This window comes from Mycteria americana, chromosome 6 (genome assembly GCF_035582795.1).
Source record: "Mycteria americana isolate JAX WOST 10 ecotype Jacksonville Zoo and Gardens chromosome 6, USCA_MyAme_1.0, whole genome shotgun sequence".
NCBI classification, from domain to species: Eukaryota; Metazoa; Chordata; class Aves; order Ciconiiformes; family Ciconiidae; genus Mycteria; species Mycteria americana.
In genome coordinates, this window is record NC_134370.1 from 1,415,692 (window position 1) to 1,437,979 (window position 22,288).

The 22,288-nt window shown below is 47.0% G+C and overlaps 1 protein-coding gene across 3 annotated transcripts in view; it reads left to right on the forward strand.

The window, feature by feature from the left end:
* TCERG1L (transcription elongation regulator 1 like) overlaps positions 1-22,288 on the forward strand; it is a 98,592-nt gene that overhangs the window by 1,441 nt on the left and 74,863 nt on the right. For all 3 annotated transcript variants that reach the window (XM_075504311.1, XM_075504312.1, XM_075504309.1), the window contains exons 2-4: positions 396-542; positions 1,348-1,528; positions 12,480-12,668. In XM_075504311.1, the coding sequence (XP_075360426.1) occupies positions 396-542; positions 1,348-1,528; positions 12,480-12,668 (517 nt within the window). The remainder of the gene's footprint in view (positions 1-395; positions 543-1,347; positions 1,529-12,479; positions 12,669-22,288) is intronic.

The window sequence follows — 22,288 nt, forward strand, 5'->3', positions numbered from 1 at the left end:
CGAATTTAAGTTAAGAGAAAATACGTTCCCGACATTTCCTTTGGTTCTCGTTCGCCTCGAGGCGAATTTTAAAAACACTTTCTAGCGATGTTTTTGTTTTGTATGTGGGATTCTGTTCGAGCGGAGAGAAACCAAGCTTCCCTGGCGACTAGCAGCCGAGCACTGCTGCACTGCCAGGCTACTGAGCTGCGGCTTTCTAAAGCAGTTTATAACGTTAGTGCCGTGTGTCACGGTCTGTGTAATGCCTAAAAAACCGCAAATGGTTGTTGGACTGGAGAGACATGCTTGAAATTTTCTGTACTCATCTTGTATATAGCTAGGAAATCATGAAAAGCATCGGCTTACTCAGGGCGAGATCCTTTTATTAACTTTCCTTCCTCTTTTTTTCCCCTAAGTGGATATTTGGAGCTCATTCCCCAGTCATAGGATTTTCACCTTCTTCGAGCGTGGAATTTGTTCCTGTTTTTCCGCCTGTGTACACATCTACCGTTCCGCCTCATGCTGGGAAAAACTGGATGGATAAAAGGCTTCCGAACTGCAAAGTAAGTCTGATCTCGGTATGTTGAAGTGTTTTTAAGGCTAGAGTATAGAAAGTATACGAGCTGAAAAATGTGACGGGTTTTGTGAATTGCAGTGTTGTAAGGGACGGTTAGTGGAGGAGGCTGCTTCAGCAGTTAGACATCTTCACTTTTCTGAAGTTGTAAAAAGACTAAAATATCTTTAGTATTTACCTTTATTACATCGAGCGGAATGTTCTAATTTTACTCTAGACGTGATTATGAGAGTTTTCCATTTTCCCTTTCTTCTTGGTACTTCCACTGTTTTCCCCCAAAAGGCACGCCGCCCCGCCGTACGGGCTGGCAGCGGTGGCGTCACCGCGAGCGCCGCCACATCCCCGGTGCCAGGATGTCGCTCGCGGTCCTGCGCCCTCGTTACCTACATCTGTACATTGACCTAGCTGAATAATTAAAACAAGGCGTTGTGACTTTATCCCGTTTCCCTCCCTCGCCCCCATCTCTCCTGCGCAGAAGACGGCTGAAGCCTGTGAATTGCAGATGGGCTTGCTCCGGGGTGACTGTGTCTGGGACACAACTGCCTGCAGCTATTCTCTTCCCGTCGTGACGCTGCGTCAGCTGATTGGTCGTGTTAAAAGCCCGTTAATTTTTAGATGGCCAGCTGAACTCGGCCTGCAACATAGATGGAGCAGAAATCAATCTATTTTTGCAAGTTTGTCCCTGAATTGAGATACTATCTGTATTGTAATATTGAGTTAAAGATACTTTATTCTCACTTTTATTTCTGACTTTTGTGTCTCAAACCTTAACGTTATTTATTTATGTTGGACAGATATACTTGAATAATGCATTTGCTCTGGATTCAGCGTGGATACATCCTGAGGAATCAAGACTCTTCCAGGGAAATGAGAAACCTCTGCTAATGACAAATCAAGTAGCTATGGCTATAGCCAGGCCAGCTGCTGCCTCCAGGCCTCTTCCCACAGTGGTGTTGGCACCTCAGCTGATACCAGGTCAGTAGGACATGAATAATTAAGTACTTACATTTTCTTTTCTTTTTTAAATACATCTCCCAGAGATGCGCAAGCCATTCTCTAAAGTAAGGGTTTCATTCCATTCAGCTGAAAATCTCTTGCTTGATCTGAACCGTGATGGCAAAGTGTGTTTCATCCTCTAAATTACTTTTAAAGAAAGAAAAGGCTGTGTGTAATTACAGAAGATTGTAACAGAGTATTCCATAACTGGTTGACTTCTGGAATGAAGGGGCCAGCCACTCCCAACATACTGGGTTTATTTTCAAACAAGAAATTGCCGACATGGTTCTTGTTTGAAAGAGCATATTCTTGACCGTTATACGGTCATGTATAACTCTCCTATTGGCTGCTAATTTTAAGAATTTGGTGTGGTCTGTGTAGACAGCTATCAGTAGAGAAGAGCAATTGATCCATCATCTCATTAAGGCTCAGTTATGCACAACAATATTTGTGAAATAAATTCCATTAATCTGCGTAACTCAGGTACGTCACAGCTGTTAACAGAAGAGCTAAGCTTTATGCTTGGGAAAAGAACAGAAAATACATTGCAGTAAAGCTGAATCTCTCTGTTTTGGTGCTGCAGTATTAACTTAAAATAGCAGTTGCTTCAGAGAAAAGGTTAAGTAAAATGCTACTGATGTTCAAACCCCTAACATATATTCTTAAATTCAGAATTAGGATGTTCTTAATGGCTTGCTGTCAATTGTTTCTTTCTTTCTTAGATGGAAGGTAACGTCCGTTCGGTTGACAGCAGAGCCCCTCTTACCTTGGTCTTTCCCCTGTAAAGTACTTCGTATTTTGCAACTGTATAGCACACGGGAAGTTCTCTTGTATTTTTCCAGTAATGCAGAGATTCAGTGGGAGCGTGCTGGAAGAGATCCTCGCTGTTTGGGTTCATTTGCCAGACTGATTAATTAGCAGTGAATATTGTTCTGTATCGAAACATGTTGAACCACTCGAATCGGTTCCATATTTTGATGTTTTAGCAATCCATTGCAGTAAGCTGCCTTCTCCTCCTGCCAGAGACGCCCGATGCTCAACTGGAGCGCTGCTCGGCAGCGCTCGGAAATGAGGCTGCCGCGGGCGAAGCCCCGTTATATTGATGCATTCCTCCCGGGATGCCGTGGGGAATAGTCGAGCGTGTTCCCAGACAGGAGGCACCGGTCGAAGCGTGTTTTTAAGGACAGGCGCGACGGTGAGGGAGGTGTTCTGTGCAGGGGAGCGACAGCCCGTCGTTTGTGGGTGTTTAAAATATTTCAGTATTTTAAACAAACGCATTTTATCGCGTACGGTATTTCAGACGTAAAGAAAGCACGTACCTGGCAGCGGGTTAGGGAAGCGCGCCTGGCAGAAGAGGGGCATTCCCAGCCCAATGCCACGTTTGTGGTCTGTAAGTAGCACAGAGGAAAGAAGATATTCTTCCCCCTGGCCAACATATGCACGCTCAAGCCTGTTTTCAGAGGAGATCTCCAGGCGGCTCCAGCTCTTCCCCGGCAGCGTGCTCAGCGTTGGCTGCCACCTCTTCAGAACCCCCCTGAGCTCCCGTTCGGCTGGGAGAGGTGCAGGGAGGAGCACGATGACCCCCAGCCATCTTTCTAAATCTTCCCGTCCCTCTTTAAATCTTATTTCTGATTGATGCGCTCAGTGCTAACCCATCGCATCCCCGGCCACGTGTGAACTCCAGGGCTTGCGCAGAGAAGCATGCGCGGTGGTGGCATTACTGCAGGGTGGCAGTATCGGTGCCCTCCAGCCGTAATCAGAAGCTGCTTCTGGGAAGTGTTATGGTAGCACTTGAAGTATTTCCTATATAATCTTTACACTTAATATGAAGAGTAATAAAAATACTGAGAGCAAATTGCTTAGTTAAGTGGTTTAAACTGAGAAGTTAATAAGCTTTTTGCAGGCTATGCGGCTGTATTCATTTTGAAAGCCTGTCTTAACGGCAGGTTTGCCTTCCACAGTTATCGGTAATGATATAATTGTTTTCTCAATGTTTCAGCAATGTTACAAAGATAAAGGAATGAGGTATTGGAGTTTGGTGAATGGTAATGCACGTAATTTAACAGCTGCGAGCTCCAGCTACTAGCTACTAGAAGGTGTTATTTTCTGTAAGAAAAGGAAGCAGCTATTATTCTTGCGCATATTGCGAAACATGAATTTATGTACTTACCATTTTGTGTATCTAAAGAGAATAGTGACATTTTATTTTCCCACCTAGGAATGATAGCTTGTTTTATGTCTACTGGATACTGCGTTTTTTGTGAGGAAGGCAGCATCTAGATATTTTTGCAGAGAAAGGATTAATATTTTTGTCTCCTGCATTGTGCTCTGCCGTGCGGATGAAGCCGTGGCTGGTTCGGTCCCGTGTCGGGTGTGCCCGTGTGGCATCTGTGCCTTCCGCACGGCCCCGTGGGGTCGGCGGCCGCTGGACGTGGGGCGAGGGAGCGCCTGCAGGACCCCGTGATGGCACCGTTAGGTGAAAGCTGTAGCCCTTCGGTACGTGATGTTCCGTGCTTTTACTATTACCGATGCCGTCAAAGCGGTTTTAGATGCTTCGAGGTACGTTCCTGCAGTCTGGCGCTCCTGGCTCTCACGAGCAGGGCCGACCGTGGGTCCTTGCAAAGGGTGTGTTCTTATGGCTGTGCTCGAGAAGGTTTTCCCGGGAGGCCTTGGAGAACAAGCCTTTCAGCCAGCCTCCTGTGAGGGAGGGATCAGGAGATACAGGTGGAGGTGCGTTGTCTCTTCAAGAAGCCGAGTTCCGCGGAGGTGCTCCGGGGCCGCCGGCGGGAGAGCGCTGAGCAGAGCCCGCCCGAGCAGAGCCCGCAGCAGGCTGCCGCTCCGGCCACGGCTGGGCGGCGAGGGGGGCCAGGGAAGCGTCCCGACCGAGGTGGTGATAAGTGCAGTGATTTGTTGTGTTGAGATGGTGGCTTTCAGCTTATACCCCTTGAAATCCGCGTTTGCCTGCTGCTTGCTGAAGGGTGACTGAAATGCAAAGTTAGCGAGTCAGGGTCTCCAGTAATTGCGTGCATGGTCCCGTATCCCACCGGCTCCAGCGTTTGCAGGGACTGAAAGCGGGCTGGCTCTCCAGGAAATGCCAGTGAGATGCTAAACCTAACAGCATGTGGGCACTTCAGTAGGACCAGTAATACAATGGTCATTACTGGGCTCCTTACTGAGGACCATAATACTCTGCAGCTCGTTTCAGGGTATCGTGCTTTGAGCAGACCGTCCGCATCCCGACTCGGGAGTTCTGCAGGGAGACCCCCAGCCTGCGATAAGGACTTCCCATCCACACCTGAACCAAGTCCTGGCCACAGCCCGTGCCGCAAGCGCGTAGAAGCGAAGGTTGCTTCTGTAAATTTTGCCAACGGCTTATTGAAGAAATACCCTCGAGAGTTTCGAGGGGTTAAAGTTGTGGGCAGTTGCTCAGCAGCGGTTTGGAGGCTTGCATAACCTTGGCAAGAGAGCGTTTGTAGCAGAGGAGCTTCGGCTGGGCTGTTGGGTAAACGGAGCCTGGCTGCTGCCTTCTGCACTGCTCCTCAGAGCAAAGGCAAATCTAACACTTGAACATCTGTTTCCATTTTAAAACGTTTGACAGTCCTCAGATGGATAGATAGATATCTATTTTTAATGCACGTTTCAACATAAGTGGCATTTTCTTACTGATCGTGAGCGTCGTACCGGCCCGGCTGCTCTGGATGGCTTCAGTAGTAGCTGCTGAGGCGCACGCAGGAGCGCGCGTTCTGGCAAACACGCTGCCTTCGCGGAGGTCTCCTTCGGGGAGCCTTGTCGGAGCCGGGAGGGCTGGGGGAGACGCTGGAGAGGTGAAAGCCTGTTAATGGCTTTCTTCTTTAACAAGATGCTCAGAGCATTTATTTCATTTGTAACAGAGGCAGTCTAGCCTGGAATGAAGACTTTCAGTGTTTTTCAGTGTTGGTTTCCTTCAAGGAAAATAATCTTCTTAAATCAGATATTTTCTTTTTTTTATTTTTTTGGAATGATTTTTCAATAGAAAATATTTTCTGCTAAGTCAAAGCTTTGTTGCTGCCTCTACATTTCCACAGTGCTGCTTTGTTCAGTAGCAATCTCTTTGCTTTTTCACCCATCGGTGTTGAAATCAGAAATGCCCGAATGAAGAGCTCGTGTATATTCTTTCACCAAATTGCTTTAGCACTACCGATCCTATGTAGATTCAAATTTTGATCCTTCCTGTTAGTGTCCTTTTCTTTCTTTTAATCCCACTAACCTTGCCAGAACTGAGCCGATATTTTTCATAGCAAGTATCAGTATCAGAGTTTATATGCATAGACACACGTGCAGATACCGTTTTCTAGGTAATTTCAGTTTAATTTTCAGGCATCACAAATCTATGAAGAAATGTGGTTGCTTTCTGTTAAATTTGGGTTCCATTTTCTTATGTTTTTTTAACAGTTTTGAAATATGTGACACAGGACCGCTGACCTTCTGTATTTCCTAAATACGAGCCTTATATTTGAAGCATATATTATATATATTTTTATATATATACGTATATATGTGTATATATATATTAAAAAAGTAGTGTAAGTGTATACATAAGTAGTCAGGTTTTGGGCCTCTCAAATGGGATTCTCTTACATTTAACGTGCGTGTGCTAGGGCTCCCTGTTTGTAAATCAAGAATAGCACTGCAGGAACCTGAACATCCCTGGAATGCCATGAAAACCCTCTTTATTTGTGGAGCGTTCAGGCGCTGCAGAGACGTAACACTTTATTGAGTCTCTGGGAACGCTTGACTTTAATCACAGCCTTTACAAAGTTTTTGTTTTGCTTATTAAGTTTGTGCTTTTTTGGTGCTTTTTCTGTTATCTACCCAAATCAAGAGCAAACTTTAGCCCAGATAAGATTTTTTTTTTTTTTCACTTAAATTATAGAACTAAAACTACGTGTAATGTGTTTATGGGAAAGGCTCGTAGTTCTGACCCTTTCATAATGTTGTCCTACCTGGCCCCAAGACCTCATTATAAAGAAATCCAGCTCTTTCAGTGATTTGCAGAGGCTGTTCTTGTTTGCGAGGAGCCAGGTATTTTTATTTATTGCATATGAGCAAAAAAGTGAGCTGTTAGCGGTGCTGTTACTGGCAGGCTCGTGCAATAGCTGGAGTTTACAAATGGAAAAGACAATAAGCTTTTTTTCCTCCCTTTGGGCTCCAGAAGGTAGGGATATCAATATGTTTTCCTTTGCATTGGGATAAATATGCTATTTAAGTCAATCCGTTGCTTCATTTTATTGATTGGTAAATGCTGCTTCAGTTGCTCAGCAGCCGACATTTCGGACCACGTGCAGCGGAGGCAGCGGGGCCCGCAGGTTCTCAGCCGTCCGCCTTCTGCGGGTATCGACGCTGGTGCTGCACATGTGTGTGCTATAGGTCTGCCAAGTATTTGCGCTTGATGCAAAGACAAAGCTCCTTGCAAGAGCCATCGGAAGCTCCCGTTAAAATCGTGACTGGCGCCAAGCCCTGATGCGGCGGGGGGGCGTTGCCTCGGGCAGGGGGGCATCGCACGCAGGCGGGGACGGGAGCGGATTCCGGGCCGCTCTGGGGCACCGGAATGACGGCCGTTGCCTTAGAGCTAAACCGGCCGCGGTGCCGGGACGGCATCCTCACCAGGCTGGGTTCTGATCTCGGTCTCCCCGAGCTGGTGCGTACGGGGGATGCGGGTGGGACGGAGCTGCCACGACCGCTCTTCATTATCGCTCCCTCCTCTTGCCCCGTCTGGCAGCAGTAGCTGCTCAGGGAATTCGCTCCCGGACAAGCATACCCCTTGCCAAAATGTCTTGGCTTGGGGCTGGTGCGCCGCGCTGCAGCCCTGCGCGGGCGCCGCTCCCACGCCAGCGGGCTGGACCGGGGGGTCGGCTGGCCGTGGCTGGGTTGTCCTGCACACCCCGCTTCCAGGCCGGAGGGCAGGATAGCTGAGATTCAGCAAACGTTTCTGACGTGGCTTTGTAATCACAAATGATGGACTTTTAATTTTTTTTCTCTTTTTTTTATAATAGCAGCTGGGACTGTGCAGTGCTTGGATGCAGCGCACTCGGTAACAGAGGGGCTGGGCAGCAGCGGGGGTGCCTGAGGCCGGGGCGGGCGGGGGGAACCCGAAAGGAAGAGGGGTACAGACATCAGGGTGTAGGGATCGGTTGGTTTATGACTGAAAATAAGGAGCTCGCATACTGCTTTAAAAAGAAGTGAGAATGGTATACGTCCTTCTGTGGGTGAGGTTTAGGACCTCAGCGTTACTAACTTGTATTAACTCTGGGGTCAAAGTGTTTAACGTCTATTTAATTGAATTGGTGTTTAATTTTATATGACTTCCATAGCATTTGACTTCCGTAGCATACCCGTTTAAATTGAAAGCCTTCAAAATATTTTTTATTTTAAATATACATGGAAAACATTTCAGATCCCTTGGGAAGCTGCTCGGTGCTTGGCGTGCTTTTCCAGCGGCGCCGAGTTCTGGTGTCCCTTTGCCGTGCTGAGCTGCCGCAGCCCCGCAGGAAACGGGACTGGAGCGGGCGGGGTGGCGGTGGGAAGTGGTGGGAAGGCTTTGGTAGCAGTCGAGCGCCGTGTGCCCCCCTACGCCGGGTGCGCGTTTACCTGGGTAGGGACAGGTCGGCACGCTGCAGTGGAAATCCGCTGGGTTATAACTGTGTCTTTGGGCTATTGCAGGCAAAAAAGAGGAGGCCGCCAGGTTGGTGTCCGGGTTGGGGTCCTTCGGTCCTCGCCCGAAGGAGGACCTCCTAGTGCAGAAGAGCTCTTACAGGGCCCTGGGGCGCTGGCGGTAGCTCACGGGCTGAAAGGATAAGCAAAACCCAGCGGTTCATTGGATCATTAAAAAAAGGAACGCTATACTCGTGTGTATTAATACTTTTTTCTCCAAGACAGATGAAAAGTTCAAAAGGTCTTTAACCTGCTTGAAATTTTTTCCCCTCTCATTTTTTTTAATGTGGGTCTTTTGGGAAAGACATTCATAACCCTTTGGTAAAGGTGTTTTCCTGGAGGCAAAACTGAAGACAAAGACTGAAAGCCTATAATAATCAAGTGCAAATTAAAACTCATTACATGGTCTGTACAGTAAGTTTTCACAATACCGATAACTTCTTTATCTGAAAGGGAAGGTCTTGAATTACCCTTTTTGGGTGAGAGCGGATCTTTGTATCTCACAAGTGTTAGTATTTGCTTTTGTCTTGTTAAATAAAGTAGTTTCTGTTCTTCTGGGTGCTTTTCTTCAAGGAGGAAAATCTCGCGGTTGCAGTTGTTGGTGTTAGGCAGCGTCGGGAGCCACGGGCGGTTGTGGTGTGCTCTGTCTGGTTGCCGAGACCGCGTGTGAGCGCAGAGAGGGCACCGGCGCGGGGCGGGGAAGCGGGGGAGTTTGGTGGGTTTTGGAAAGGACGTTGAGCTCGCTCTGTGCTGGGCGCCGTGCGGCTGGTGGGGCTCGGCCGGGTCGGCCTTTATATCGCTGAGGGTCTCCTTCCTCCCCGGCAGGGATGGAGGCTGCCTGAGGGCAGCATGTCGTGCTGTCTGATTTAGCGTGTGCCGTAGGACCGCCACGTCTGTCTGTCTGTCTGTCGGGTTTGCGTACCTGTGTGTGGGGGGCTCACAGCCTGCTCTCGGTCTCCTGAAAATCCCGGGAAGCAAATGCTGGCTTTGGGCCGTGGAGGTTGTGCTGCTCTATCAAGCCGCGTGCTGGCCAGCCACGGCAGCGTGGCCCCGGTGGTCTCTCCTACACCCGGAGCGGTGCCTGGCCCTTGGGTGGTGCAGCCGGCAGGTGCAGGTCTGCCACGTGGAAATGGGTCTTCTCGCCGAGAACAGGAAATCGGGGACACTTCACAAACTTTTGTAGATGGTGCTGTGCTAGAAGAGAAGGCACGACAGAAGCAGCTCCTCTTCTACACCTGTGCACGCAGACCCTTTTCCACACGGGTGTTAGCAGGAGATAGTTGGAGATCATGCTTCACCCCGCGTGATGGGTCTGCCGGCCGGTTCCAGCGCCTTCGCTGCATTTCACCACCATGGGTGAATTACCTCTGCATCATCTCTTCATTGCTTCTTCAGCTGCTCTCCCCTCTTCACTTGCTTCACATCAAAACGTGCTGCCCGTCTCGGATGGTTCCCCCCAGTCTGCTTGCTTGAGAAGAGCAGAGCTGGAAGGCTGGGAAAGGACGCCGAAACGGGGTTTGTGATTTCAGCAGCCAAGCATTACCTTACTAGCCAGGATGTAGCGTGACTTGGCAGAACCAGATTTGGGGAATCCACCATTGCTAGGAAAAAAATTGCAGTTTTTTTTCCCTCAAGGGTATATCGATGATAGTATTTTACCTCTATTTTCAAGGCATTTCACTCTTGAAATTCATGTAAATGTGGGGTGATTCATGATGATTCTGAAAAAACCCTTTCAAGAAGTTTTTGGAAATACTTACAGCAAAATCTGGTTTGTTTCTGGGAAGAACTTCTCTGCAGCTACCCTGAGTGCAGATGAAAGTCCCTGGCTCTCAACAGCCCGTGTCCTGGGCCAGCTTCCACTGGCTTTGGCAAATCACACGCTAATTAGAGGTTGATAAATTGCCGAGATGATTGTTCAGTTGAGTGCAAAGCAAGAGGGTGGGCTTGATGACACCCTGTCCGCGCTCTCCTCTCCAGCATTAACGATTATCGGGGTAGTCCTTTCTTCATGGAGTTATTTAGCAGGAGAGAGGGAGAGAGAACTTCATCAAAGGCGGGGAAATCACCAAAACCTCTCTTTCAACTGACTGATGAAACTTTAATAAGGGAATTGATGAAACTTTAATAAGGAAGCCCTGCTTCAGGAGCGTTACTCATCTGTGCTGGCGAAGGCTGGCTATCCGAGCAGCGAAGGCTTACGCTATCTGGCTGCTTCTCCGGGCTCTTTGGGGAAATTGCATCTTCTTCTCCAAAATAAAAGAATCAAATGAGAAGTAAACAACCTTTCTGCTCATGTACCCTGTAGGAAGGCAGTAGAAAAGTCATTTTTCTAGATGACACTGGTTTTCATAAGAGTTACAGGAGATGTTTTGTGGATTTTTTTTTTTCCCCAACTGCAGACAGTTTGAATTAGGAATGAGTGCAGGCCTTTGGAGGCCAGTTGTTGAACCTAACCTAATGGTCTGTGCTAGTCCTCAGGTGAATAAACAATAAACTTGTATTAAACAGTTGGATTAGTTGGACATTGATTTTTTTTTTTTTTTCTAATTTCCATTGTGACTCTGGCAGAATGATTTGTTTTTCATCTGTCTGTGGTTGAATGATCAAAACTTTAATATTTGTGGGTTTTTTTTGTCTGTGTGCCTGTTAATTAGTGCATATGCAGGTGTTTTAAGTAAATCCTTCTTGGCATTGACAAATACAGTAGAAATAATAGAAGGGGTTTTTGTGATGCTTACTGATAACATTTGACTTCTGTTTTGCTAATGCAGAGCTTATTTTGTTGGCAAATAATTGTTTATAAAGAGTTAGGAGCAAAGCTGCCAAAAGTTAGTATAATAGATAGCCTCAGGAGCCCCAATTAGCTGCAACCAAAGCAGGTTCCTTTCCAAAAACCACTGACCCACTCTTTCCCCAACGCCAGCTGAGAGCAAAACAGCATTTGGCGTCTGAAAGTCAAAATTTTTTAGGTGTCTGAAGCCAGAGCAGGATGGAAAAGCTTGGATGCAGCGTCTGGGCTACGGAGCTGTGCAGGGGACGGTTACCTGCCGGGAATGTGGTCTTCACCGGGCTTGCTGGGCTGCGGGCGCCTCACCCGGAGCGGCGGTGTTGCGTGGGGCTGCGTCGCCCACCCCGGCACTTCCCACGGTCGTGGGCCGAGTCCCTGTTTTCCTTGCAGATAGGCACGTAGAAAAAGAAACCCTGCAAACTCGGGGAACGCCTGAAGTGAGGAGTCTGATCAAATAGTGGTTTTTTTGTAGAGCTACAGTTGGCTCTTACTGCCTGAAGGATTTCCACATGAACTGGAAACATTTGCTAAATGACATAATAAGCTAATGATCGCTTAATTTTTGAATACATAGCTCAGTGTAGAGGGAGTAACAGCTGGTGTTTGTCAAATTAGGTTTTCTCCTTAAGATTTTTACTACTCATTTTCTTGTTTATTTAACATATTTAGCCAAGATTGAGCTCGGAAGGTCTTGCCCCCAAGGTTGTTAGATTTAAAGGTAAATGTTAGGAAGCCGAAAGCGCGTTTGAGCATAGATTTGGTGGACTTCTTCTGAGCTCCCCTGTCAAACCATTGGAAGTTTCCTGCGTGGCGTGTTTTCAAGATGAAGGATACTAGTACCTAAAACTTGTAAGCCTCGGGTATCTGCATGCACATGCCAGGAGAACAGGCGGGCAGGTAACTAAGCTAGTTATCTGCATGGTTAATAGAGCAAGTAACAAAAACATTCAGATTTGAAATCGGGCAACTTCTGTTTAGGAGAAGTCAGAAGAAGGGTGGTCATGCATCATTATGAAGCTGTAGGAGCTGAAGAAAATGCCGACCAATGTGTTCAAATATTTGACGTTTTTATTGAGGTTTTTTAATTTAAATTTAATAGCTCTGCATAGTTTATAGAGCACTCACTACTGTCTTGTCCCTCTAGGTTATAATGCTATGTTCACATATATGGGGCTTTCATATCTGAAAATGCACCAACCACGAGCGAGGACTTTAAGAATAACGATTAGGAAAGGGGCTTCGAGAGTCCTTAGAAAATGTATTGTATAATACATTCAAAATCTAGTGTCTCGCTAAGGGGGACATGCGAACGGTGGAGGCCGGGTGGGAACTGTCGCAGACTTTTGTTCCACCTTGCGCTGAAATCAGAATGCTGAAAACATACCCTCTTAGGTAAACCCACCGGTTCCCAATGAAAAACAAAATCTGTTGTATCTCGCTCTTCCACAGGTGGTTGCCAGAATAGCCTTAAACCGGTCGGCGGCAGTCAGACCCTGGCGTTGGCCGCCGCGGCCACCACCGCGATGGTGTCGGTGGAGCCTGAAGCCCCCCAGGGACCTTCGGCGCCGAGCGTCCAGCCCTGCCACGTGCTGACCTTCTCCCCTATCAAAATTCCAGTCTTGGCTTCGCCTTTCCCAGGTAAGGTCACTGCTGGTGGCACTAATGAGCAGCTTTTTTTGTTTGCTTTGCAACAGAGAGAGGCTTCTGAGCATGAGTCTTGCCGTTGGTGTGCTTCGGTAAATTAAATATTCAGGTCATATAGGTGGCATTACTGTAATCCAGAATTCAAGTTACTTTTTCTGGTGCTGCTCAGATGTGTTCTCTGGAACTGTGTTAAAAGTGAGTTCAGAACTCCATCTACGTTTGCACCGTTGGTGTACGCGGAGACGTTTGCAGGCAGTAATGAACCGAGCTGCATCCTCTGTCACCTTAGTGTCTTCTGGGAGAAACCGTGGCCGTCGTGGCACCACGTCTTTGCAGCAAACCCTCAGGTTGCAGTGGTGGCAGCTGAAAGGTACCTGCTCGACATACGGTAATATTTGATTAAGACTTAAGTAGATTGTTTGAGTGTTTGTAATTATAAAATACGCTGGAAGAATGTATCCGTGGCTTTGTATTTTCTTCTGATAGGTTTCGATGTGGTTGCTTGCTGGAAAAAATGCTGCTTCCTTAGCATGGCTTTGTGTAACAACTTTCTGAATATGGCAGCTGGGGAAGTACTGTGGCATCCCTGCCTCGCTGTGGAAGTCTGATTTAAAGTCTTTAGGGTAATTTTTGAAACTCTCCGTTGAATGCTTAAGGCTATATTTTAGAAATGTTATGTACCAATTAGGTTAAAAATTTAAATTAGGGTGCATTTTCCATCTTTTTGGTACTTGAAGTGTAACACAGCAAGACACAGTGAGATTGAATTTTGCAGAAGGTATGCAGTTATGATTTTTGGTGTTCGGATGAAATCTTTTTATGAGAAATGTATCTCAGTAATTATTGTTCCTGGTGAGCAGTCATTAGAATCACCCAGATAAACGCCTGCCGGGCAGTGTTGCCGTGTTTAGGGAGTCTGAAGAGCAAGCTGACCCCTAGGAATAACGGTGCAAGTCTTCCGGACTTCGTCGAGAAAGGACGGTACTGAAATAAGGACAGAAAGCAGAGTTAATCGCCGCTACAGGGCAGGGAGCTGGTGGTGCTTCCCACGGAGCATTCTTTGACCCGCCGAAACCACTTTGCCTGTTTGTAAGCGAGCATCTTGGAGGAGAATCCAAGGGGGAAAAACATCATTCTTTATCTGTGCTGCAAGCCCGAATTATGTGCCAGATGTGCTCTTCCCTGAATTGAGCTGCTCGGGCGATCTGGGAAGGAGCCGGCGCAGGACTTTTGATTTACAGCTGCGGAGGTGAGCTCTGCGTGAAGTGTTAGACATGATCGGATATTATAATGCCGGGAAGCTCTACCACTTCGATAACTGGCTCGGCTCGGCAATGATAAACATGTCAGGCCATGATAATTGTTGCTTTCCTTTCGAATGAGTGTATGATAGGCTATCAAATATCACGCTTTGAGTGCCTGAGCAATCATCCTATTATCAATCATTCACAGTAAACCACACGCTTCTGGGTGTTTTCTCCTACAGAATATATAGTAGCTTTTTAGAAAAGAAAGCTTGAAAATGCCCGGTCTGTGTACAATAAACCTGCGATTCAGCTAACCGTTTTTCTCTATTAATCACCATCTCTGGAGGGAAGGCTAGTGCCTTTGCAAAGGCTTACATAAAACATGTTTATGAAATTCCTTTTTATTGTGCTGGCGGAGAAGAGGACTCGAAGGTGCTGGGTTTAGATCCTCGTTGTCAACACCGGCTCGATGAACGGCTTCCCCGGCTGGCGCGGGGCTGGGCGGGAAGCAGCGGTCGCGTGCCCTCGGGGCAGGGACCCGATGCCGCCGGGCCGGCGTCCCGCGCCCGCGCCGGGGAGGTGCAGCCGTAGCCGCAGCCGCCTGGTGAGGACGGGGCGAGGGTTTCCGTAAGCCCCAGCGAAGGAGCCGGGCTCCGGGTAGGCGTGAGGGAAGAGCGCGGGGAGCGCGTGCGGGAGTTGAAACCCAGCGCGTGCCCCGCGCTGCGGAGGGGCTGCCCGGGTCTCCTCTGCCGAAACTCGGCGGGCGAGGTGCCGGAGCCGGACTCGGCTGAACCGGGAGGAGGAGGGGTCAGCTGGGCACCGGCAGCGCCCTGCTGTCAAAGCCAACCTCTCTCTTGCCGGCTGAGTCAATGGCTGGGAAAGCGTCAAGAAAGCGTAGCCTAACGTACGGCTAATCCCCAGTGCGGGGCGTGCTTTATAACCCTGCCGGCCTCTCGGTTAGGAACATCCGTGCGTTGGTGTTTATTGAAGATGATTTATTGTTTTCAAAGAGAAATACATCTTGAGAGAGCGTAATCTGTGGACCCTGGGGGCAGCTGCGTTTTCCTTGATCCCTGCGTGATATATAAAGTAACATGGTAATTAATGAACTGTCCGTGTTCTCCTTGTCTAAAGTTTATGGAGGCAATGTTCGCATAATAGGAATGAACTTAAGGAACAAAAGATTAAATTATTTCCAACTTAAATCTACGTGTATATTGGTGCCTATTGAACATTGTGTGCGTAGTTATACGCTGTTAACCGATTATACTGGAGATCGGTATTATAATACTATCTTGTGCAGTACTGTGTTTCTAATCACCGCGGTTTGTTCAATCAATAATCTTATAATTGAATATTTACTTTTAAGGAGGCCTTCTAATATGATTAGTTTTGCAGCCTTGCAGTTTGCCTGTGTTCCTTTCTGCCAGCCTAATTAGTAAACGTAGTGAGTTAGTAAGAAACGGCAAGTTGGGGAAACACGGCGGGCTGTTGGGGAGGGACGGCAGCGGGCGCTGGCCGGGCGAGGATCCGGGCTCCGGCGTTTTTCCAGCCTCGCAGAGGGAACTTCTTGGGGCTTCCTCGGAGCAAATTGCCAAATCCCGCAGATTAAGGAGAACTCCAAGTATGCAGAATGCGGTGGTAATTTTTACAAGTTCATTTTAATACAATTTATTTTACATTTTGTAAAAGAAAATCAGAAGTAGAGCTATGATGGAGTACAGGGTGTTTGGGCAATTCCAGACCTTTTGTAGCCTTTCCCTGCGGGGGATGCTGTGAAGGATCCTGCTGGGTCTTTGGCCCTGGGGATCAGCAGACGAGGGCGGGATGCGCTGGTCCTTTGGCCCTGCGATGGGAGAAACTTCCGTAATCGTCTTTGCTGTTGCGTATGAGTTTGGCAGCATGCTGATCTTAGAAATGTTTAACGATGAAATAAATTTATGGAAAAGAAGAAACATAAAATACCCTATGTATGAGGCTGAGGAAATGATTTGTCTCCACCTGGAGTGGTCTGTGGTGATCTGGGGAGCTATGGCCGCACGTACAATGCGATGCAAAATGAAAATACAGGCGAGGCTCTGACCACCAGTGAAGAATCAAAACCAAAACAGCCAGAGAGAGGCAACTCTTTCTCCCCCTCAGAAGTTCATACCCAAGTGTTCGTGTTTCCCCCTGGGTTTAGGTCGAGGACTCGGTGCCTCTGCGCTGGGGCTGAGGCCAGCTGGGAGCAGAGCATCCCTGCCCGGACCAGGCGCTCCCCACGTGGACCGACCCGCGGGCGGAGGCTGGCAATGGTTCTGTTTTCTGGCTGTGGACATCTCCTTTGGCCCGAGGGCCTGCTGTAGCCACAGCCCCTCCTAGTACAGGACATGAATTTTCTGCTCTTAATGCCTCTGGACTTGACTTTTAAACTGTTAATATCCATTAAAATCAGAAACCCAACTGAATTTCAGCATGATGTAGTCACTTGAATAAATTGATAGTACAAAACCTTGTCTTGGTGCTGCGGGGTTGCAATTGAATACCGGTGTGGTTCTCGTTTTGTGTTTGGGTTCGTTTACTGCTGATATGATTGACAACAGTCGCTTCTGGTCTGTAAAAGATGGTTTCTGCCGTTGCCCTGATTTGCATTCGTAAACGCGTCGTGGACTTTGTGTAAGAGTTAAGTCGCTGCTCAAGTAACTTTTGGGAAGCGAGGAGTCGGAGCGGTGCTGTGAGCAGGAAAGGAGGAGCAGGGGCTTGTGTCTCCTTCCCAGCCCTACCTGCACTCCAGAAAATCCTTACTTTGAGGAATGTGCACGGAGAACATGTGTATTGGAGTTTGTTGTTGGTTGTTTCATTTTTTTTTTAGTTATTTGGTAATATTAGATAGAGCAAATCTGTTTTTCGTAGCCACCTGAAAGGCCCGCTGTGCCTCCCTACCCTTCGAGAGCCACGCCGGTGGTCGGGTTCCTCGTGGCCTGGGGTGTGAGAAGGCCACCGAGCGCCCGCTGTCCTGGCTCCAGCTCGGCAGAGTCCGCGGGGGCTTTGCTGACGACTCGAGTGGCCGTAGGGTGATGCCTCCAAACGGGGAGTAGGTGTCTGCTACGGCTGGAACAGCTGGAAATCCTTGTGTGGGGGGTTGCGGAAGGGTGACGCTAAATGCAGACCAAATGGGATGGGGAAGGCTAACGGTGCCTGGGAACGGTGAGGGTCCAGGGTATTGCAGAAAGAGCTGAAATAAAAAAAAAAAAAAAAAAAAAAAAAAGTAAAAATTAAAATAGAATGTGAAGTCAAAAGTCTGTTTGAACTATGGCAGCCAATGGTGCTGGCTCCTCTAGCTGTGCCCCAGGGAGGTGTCAGGGGAGGTCTCGGGGGTCTGGGCTTCTGTTTCGGCAGCTGGAAGAAAGCGTTCTCCTCCTGCTCTCTGCTTTTCTAGACTGGTTTGGTTAGTCATTTCTCATGTGATTAAAAAAAAAAAAAAGGGGGCAAATGGTGTGGAAATACCTGGGTAAAATCAGAGCATTTTGTTCCAGAGAGCAGCTTGCTTACTTTGTGTAGGAATGTGATACTTGAAATTTTTGCAGGTGACAGCTGATGCCCCTTAGACTTGATTTCCAGATTTTCTCCTCTTCGGCCATTCCCATCTCAAAAGTGCTGATCTCAAACCATTCAAGACAAGTCCCGTGGCAATCCGTTTTGTAATGGGGTTGTGAGGTATTTGTACAATTGCCAGCTACTTTATTCTGTTTTCTGTCCGCCAGAATGTCGGGTTCTGTCTCAAGTCATTTCAGCATTTTCCAAGAAACTCTGAGCATGCTGCATTGATGCCATTTTTGTTTACAAAAGTCCCTTTTTCCCCTGACATTTATTAAACAGAGTTAAACATTTCAATTTTCCCTCGTTGACAGGGTCTTTGGTGTGCTTGTTTTCTCTTATCGAGGTTTCACTGGGTTTAACACGGTGTCCAGGATCGTTCCCTTACGGTGAGCTCTGCTTCTACCACGCTGAAACGCGGAGCGGTGGCGGCAGCCCCTCGGAGAACGTGGCTAGAGCAGTTTTTCTAGTTTTAAGCTGGTAAGAACTAAGATCTATGCGGTGTCTTCCATGCAGTATATAGGGCAATGCCAGAGAAAATGCTGATTTAGCCATCTTGTGATGACGACTATCCTGAATATTATGACTGGACTTCCTTCTGGAAGTGGTTAAAGCTGTAATTATTAGGGGCTCCTGCGATGATAAAATTAATTCACCACTTTCACTTTCTTCTAAGCACCGTTGAGCCTCCAGCAGTCGGTTTTGAGGGAGGTCTGTGTCGCGGTCAGCCAGCCTTCGCTCTTGGAGAGAGGGATGTTCAAGGTGGAAGCACGTAACTTGGAATGCTTTATGCTGCAATTATCATCTGGCAGCTTCTGGAGGATAAGATGTAGTTATTTTATTGAGATTTTATCTCTGGTGCCTTGAGACAAGCCTCAACCAAGCTGGCGATACGGTATCAATCCTGTTGGCTAAACGAATGTGAAGAAGTTGGCAGCTGAGTCATTCCTGAGCTGTTCACTGCAACATCCTCGTGTACCTAATGTAGCCATGTGAGCACTCTCTTTAATGGGCCTCAGTCCTTCGTGTCTGGTGGAAAAAAATACCAAATTTTCAATACTAGCAAATACCCTTATCCCTGGGGGGGGAAAAAAAAATCATCCTTAATCAGAGGGAAGCCAGCTGGGTGAATCTGGCATTGATACGTGGCACCGGGGCCTTCGGGATGCAACTTTTGCTCTCTGAAAGTTTTGCATCCCAAAAGGTGTTGGACCTTTTCTAGCTCTTTTGTGAAACGATCCTTTTGCTCATCCTTTTTCTAAAGAACCTCGTGATTTAGTTAACTTGTTTGCAAGCAGCAAGTGTGTTATAAACAACGCTTCTTTGAAAAAATTCACGTTTCTTTGAATGCCTCTGGTCTCCATCAGTTGGGATTAAGAGAGGGTGTAGAAGCTCATAAGCAACAGCAGTAGGAAGAGATGCAAAGGAGAGCGGAGCCTGGAGGTCGCTGGTGATGCAGGGGTGCGCGTGGAGCGTGGCCGCGCGTGGAGCATCGCCTCCGTCCCTCCCCAGCCTGAACGTGCTGTTCAGTGCTCCCTCAAAACCCGTGGTGGTCCAGGGGTCCGTGCTGGGGACAGCCTTGTCCTGGGGATCGTGCGTGGGAGCAGTCACTGGACCAAAACTCGAGTACCTGGGGATGGAGCCGTTCAGAAACACCGTGCAGGGAGAAGGGTCTGAGCACAGTATTTCTGTGCTGTCTGCCGAGCACGGGGTCAACTGTTTTCACGTGGAGTTAAAATGGAGAAGATTCCAGCAGTGCTATTGGAGCTCCATTTTGGGTTATTCGTTCCTTTTTTTCCTTTCTTCTTTTTCCATCTACTGGTGGTTCTGCTCATACGTGTACCAGGCAAAATGTTCCCTTAAATATTTAATGTCAGCCTTGCTGTTAACTTAGTTTTTGTGCCAGATCTAACAGAAAGACTAAATAGGAGCTTGTGGAGATGCAGGTACTCAGTGATCTGGGCTGCATCTTCATGCTTATTTGCTCTGCTGGTAAGGAGAAAAGTTAATTTTCCAGCACTATCAAGCCAAGTCTTTGAAGAGGACTCTATCTTAAAAAAAGCCAAAATGCAATAAACTTTGGGAATGTAAACAGTTACGTGGAGTAATTGAGGTATGGGTAGTCTCTAATACCACTTTTATGGCTACTGTATTAAGAATTGGGGTATTTATTTTCTTACCCTCACATATGATTTCTTAATTATTCGAGTGAAAAAGGTAAGAGATGAGTCTGTGGTTATGGACTCTGTAAATTAGCAGTGAGTACAAATATTAAAAAAGGCACCATCTGCCATATAAACCATTTGCCACCTGTTCCCTTGCTTTCAGAATTATTTAATGGTTTAAATTTAATGTTTTAGCCTGCCACAGAACAGCTGGGAAGTGACTAAGTATTTTTCCTATCAGTACCTTAACGGCCAAGCAACATTATATGTTAGAACCAGCTCTTAATGCCAGCCTTTTTCTACATGCTCTTTCATGTGTCTGTCAGCTTGCTTCATTAGCAAATTCTGCTGATGTAAACCAGCATTTTCATAACAACAACTACTCAATTATTTTTACGGTGTTTTTTGGAAGAAACAGCTTCTCTTCCACAGCAAACAGAAGCGATGGCTATTTCAAAGTGGTCACAGCACTTAGTAAGGGTTCAACACACGTCGGGGGAGAGGTAGCATGACGGCAGAGTTACTGCTGTGAAACCCTTAAGCTCAGCCTAACATCTTCCCGCCCCAGTTTCTTACTGCTGTCGTAGGCGAGACTGAATGAGGGAGGCGAGATAAAATTTGGCTGTAAGAAATATTTTTTTTTTTTTCTGGGGAATGGAATTTAAGAAATTAAGGAGTAAGGTTAGACACCTCTAGCACCTTCCAGTCAGTTACCTGGAGGTTTGTTCTGCTCATCTCCTCCCCGCGCCTGGCTGATGGGGTTGGGGTGGGCCAGCAAGCTGTGGGGCTGAGGAAATCGGTCCAGCCTCTGCGGAAACGAGAAACGCTTTTCTTTCTTTTCTTAACAAGACTAATTAAAAAATGTAATCCAGTGAGTAAATACTTGGAAAGCTTGTGCAGTTCTGGGCATTGGGATCGTTTCTCCCCGCTCCGTCGGTGCGGGTGTGCTCCGCAGGGCTCTGCTTCCCCAGGTACTCGTTCCCAGCATTAGGACGATTCACTCGGTGGTGATTTTCCTTGTGCATTTGTTGTTTAAGATAGTCTAGCCATTATGTGTACCGGAATTCCTAGATGTCAGGTGAGCAAGAAATAATGATTTTGGAAAATCAAATGAGCAATTCCAAATATGCCAACCAGAAATGGGATGTTCGTCTACTCGGGAAGCTTTTCTTTCCCCTTCCTAGGTGTCCTATGTGTCTCGCAGTAAAACAGGCTTGACTTTGAATGCTGAGCAGTTCTAACAAGCTTGTTGTAAATGATCTGCCCAGCTTTAATGCTGTGTAACGAAGCAAGCAAATGAATGTTTATAGTTATTAAAGTGATAACTTCTTACTCGAGATAATATTCAGCATTAAATTACTTTTCTGTTTCATGTCTGTGTTGGCACGTGCAAGGGAAGGCATGCATGTACAGAGGGTTTCTGCGCTAAAATAATGCCAGAGATCCCATTTAAATGAGTATCAATTTTCTCCTTCCGTTGTAAATCTCTGCTGGAAACTGCAAGTGCTCAGCTGCCCAATTAAGACTCTGAGAAACGGGATGATCATTCCTAAGATGGTTCTTATTGTTTGTGTGAAAATTCAGCCATTTCTTTGGGTTACCAAGGCAAACATATTGCATGAGAAGGAGAGGCAGAGTGAGATCAGGCAGAACTTTTTGATATTGCAAATTTCCTATACCATCCCTACTGAACAATGAAGTCAATGCTGGAGCATTTATTGATGTAAATATGTGGATGGACTAAACTGGCTTTATGGGTCGTGATGCAGTTGGTCTACACAAATAGACGGTGATCTCCAAGGCATTAAGATGATGTCTGTCTGAGCCGCCTTATGTATCTATAGGAAAAGACATCTCTAGTCCTCCTTTTCCTGGAATATCATTGACGTGACTAACTAGAAGTAGAAGGGAAGATCTTCTAGTGGGATAAAAATACACTTGCAGAGGGAATGTACTGCTGTGGTATTTCATCTTATCTCTTGCAAGAATCCTACGGCCAAGCTGGTATCAGTTACAAATTAGTCCTGCTTCATTTATGCCATGTTCTTGGGTAAACAGCTATTTTCTCTAGTGTGAACCAGAAGAGACTGGTTCAGTGTCTTGAATGTAATATCAAGATATTGACAATAGCAAAAGCTTAATTAAATATTTCACGTAGTAGTTAAAGACAAACAACCCAAATCCTTTCCTTCATGCCCAACTGTTTGCTTGGTAAATGTCATGAAAGTCAGACTTAATTTACTATATGTTTAACTGCTTGTTAAAACAAGTAGTAGGTTTCTTTCTTCAAAAAATGCCAGTGCACTGCTGTAGAGAGAGTTTAAATCAGATTTCATGTGTTAGTAATAGCATTTACACTGTTAAAATACCTGCGGGGTGGTTTTCCCCATTCAAGAGACAAGCAAGTGGTGCAGACCTAGGCAGTTATTGCTGCTGATACTTGGAAGATTAATGCCAATACAGCAGTTAGCAATTTTCCCGGCCGAAAGCAAAGGCTCTTTGAGGAACTCTGTCTGAATTGGTCACCTTTTGCTCTTTCCCCAGCAGGACAGGTCTCCGGGGCTGTGGTGGGCCACAGTGCTGCCAGCCCCGCTTGCCGTGGCACGAGTCAGCTAAAAGCACGCTC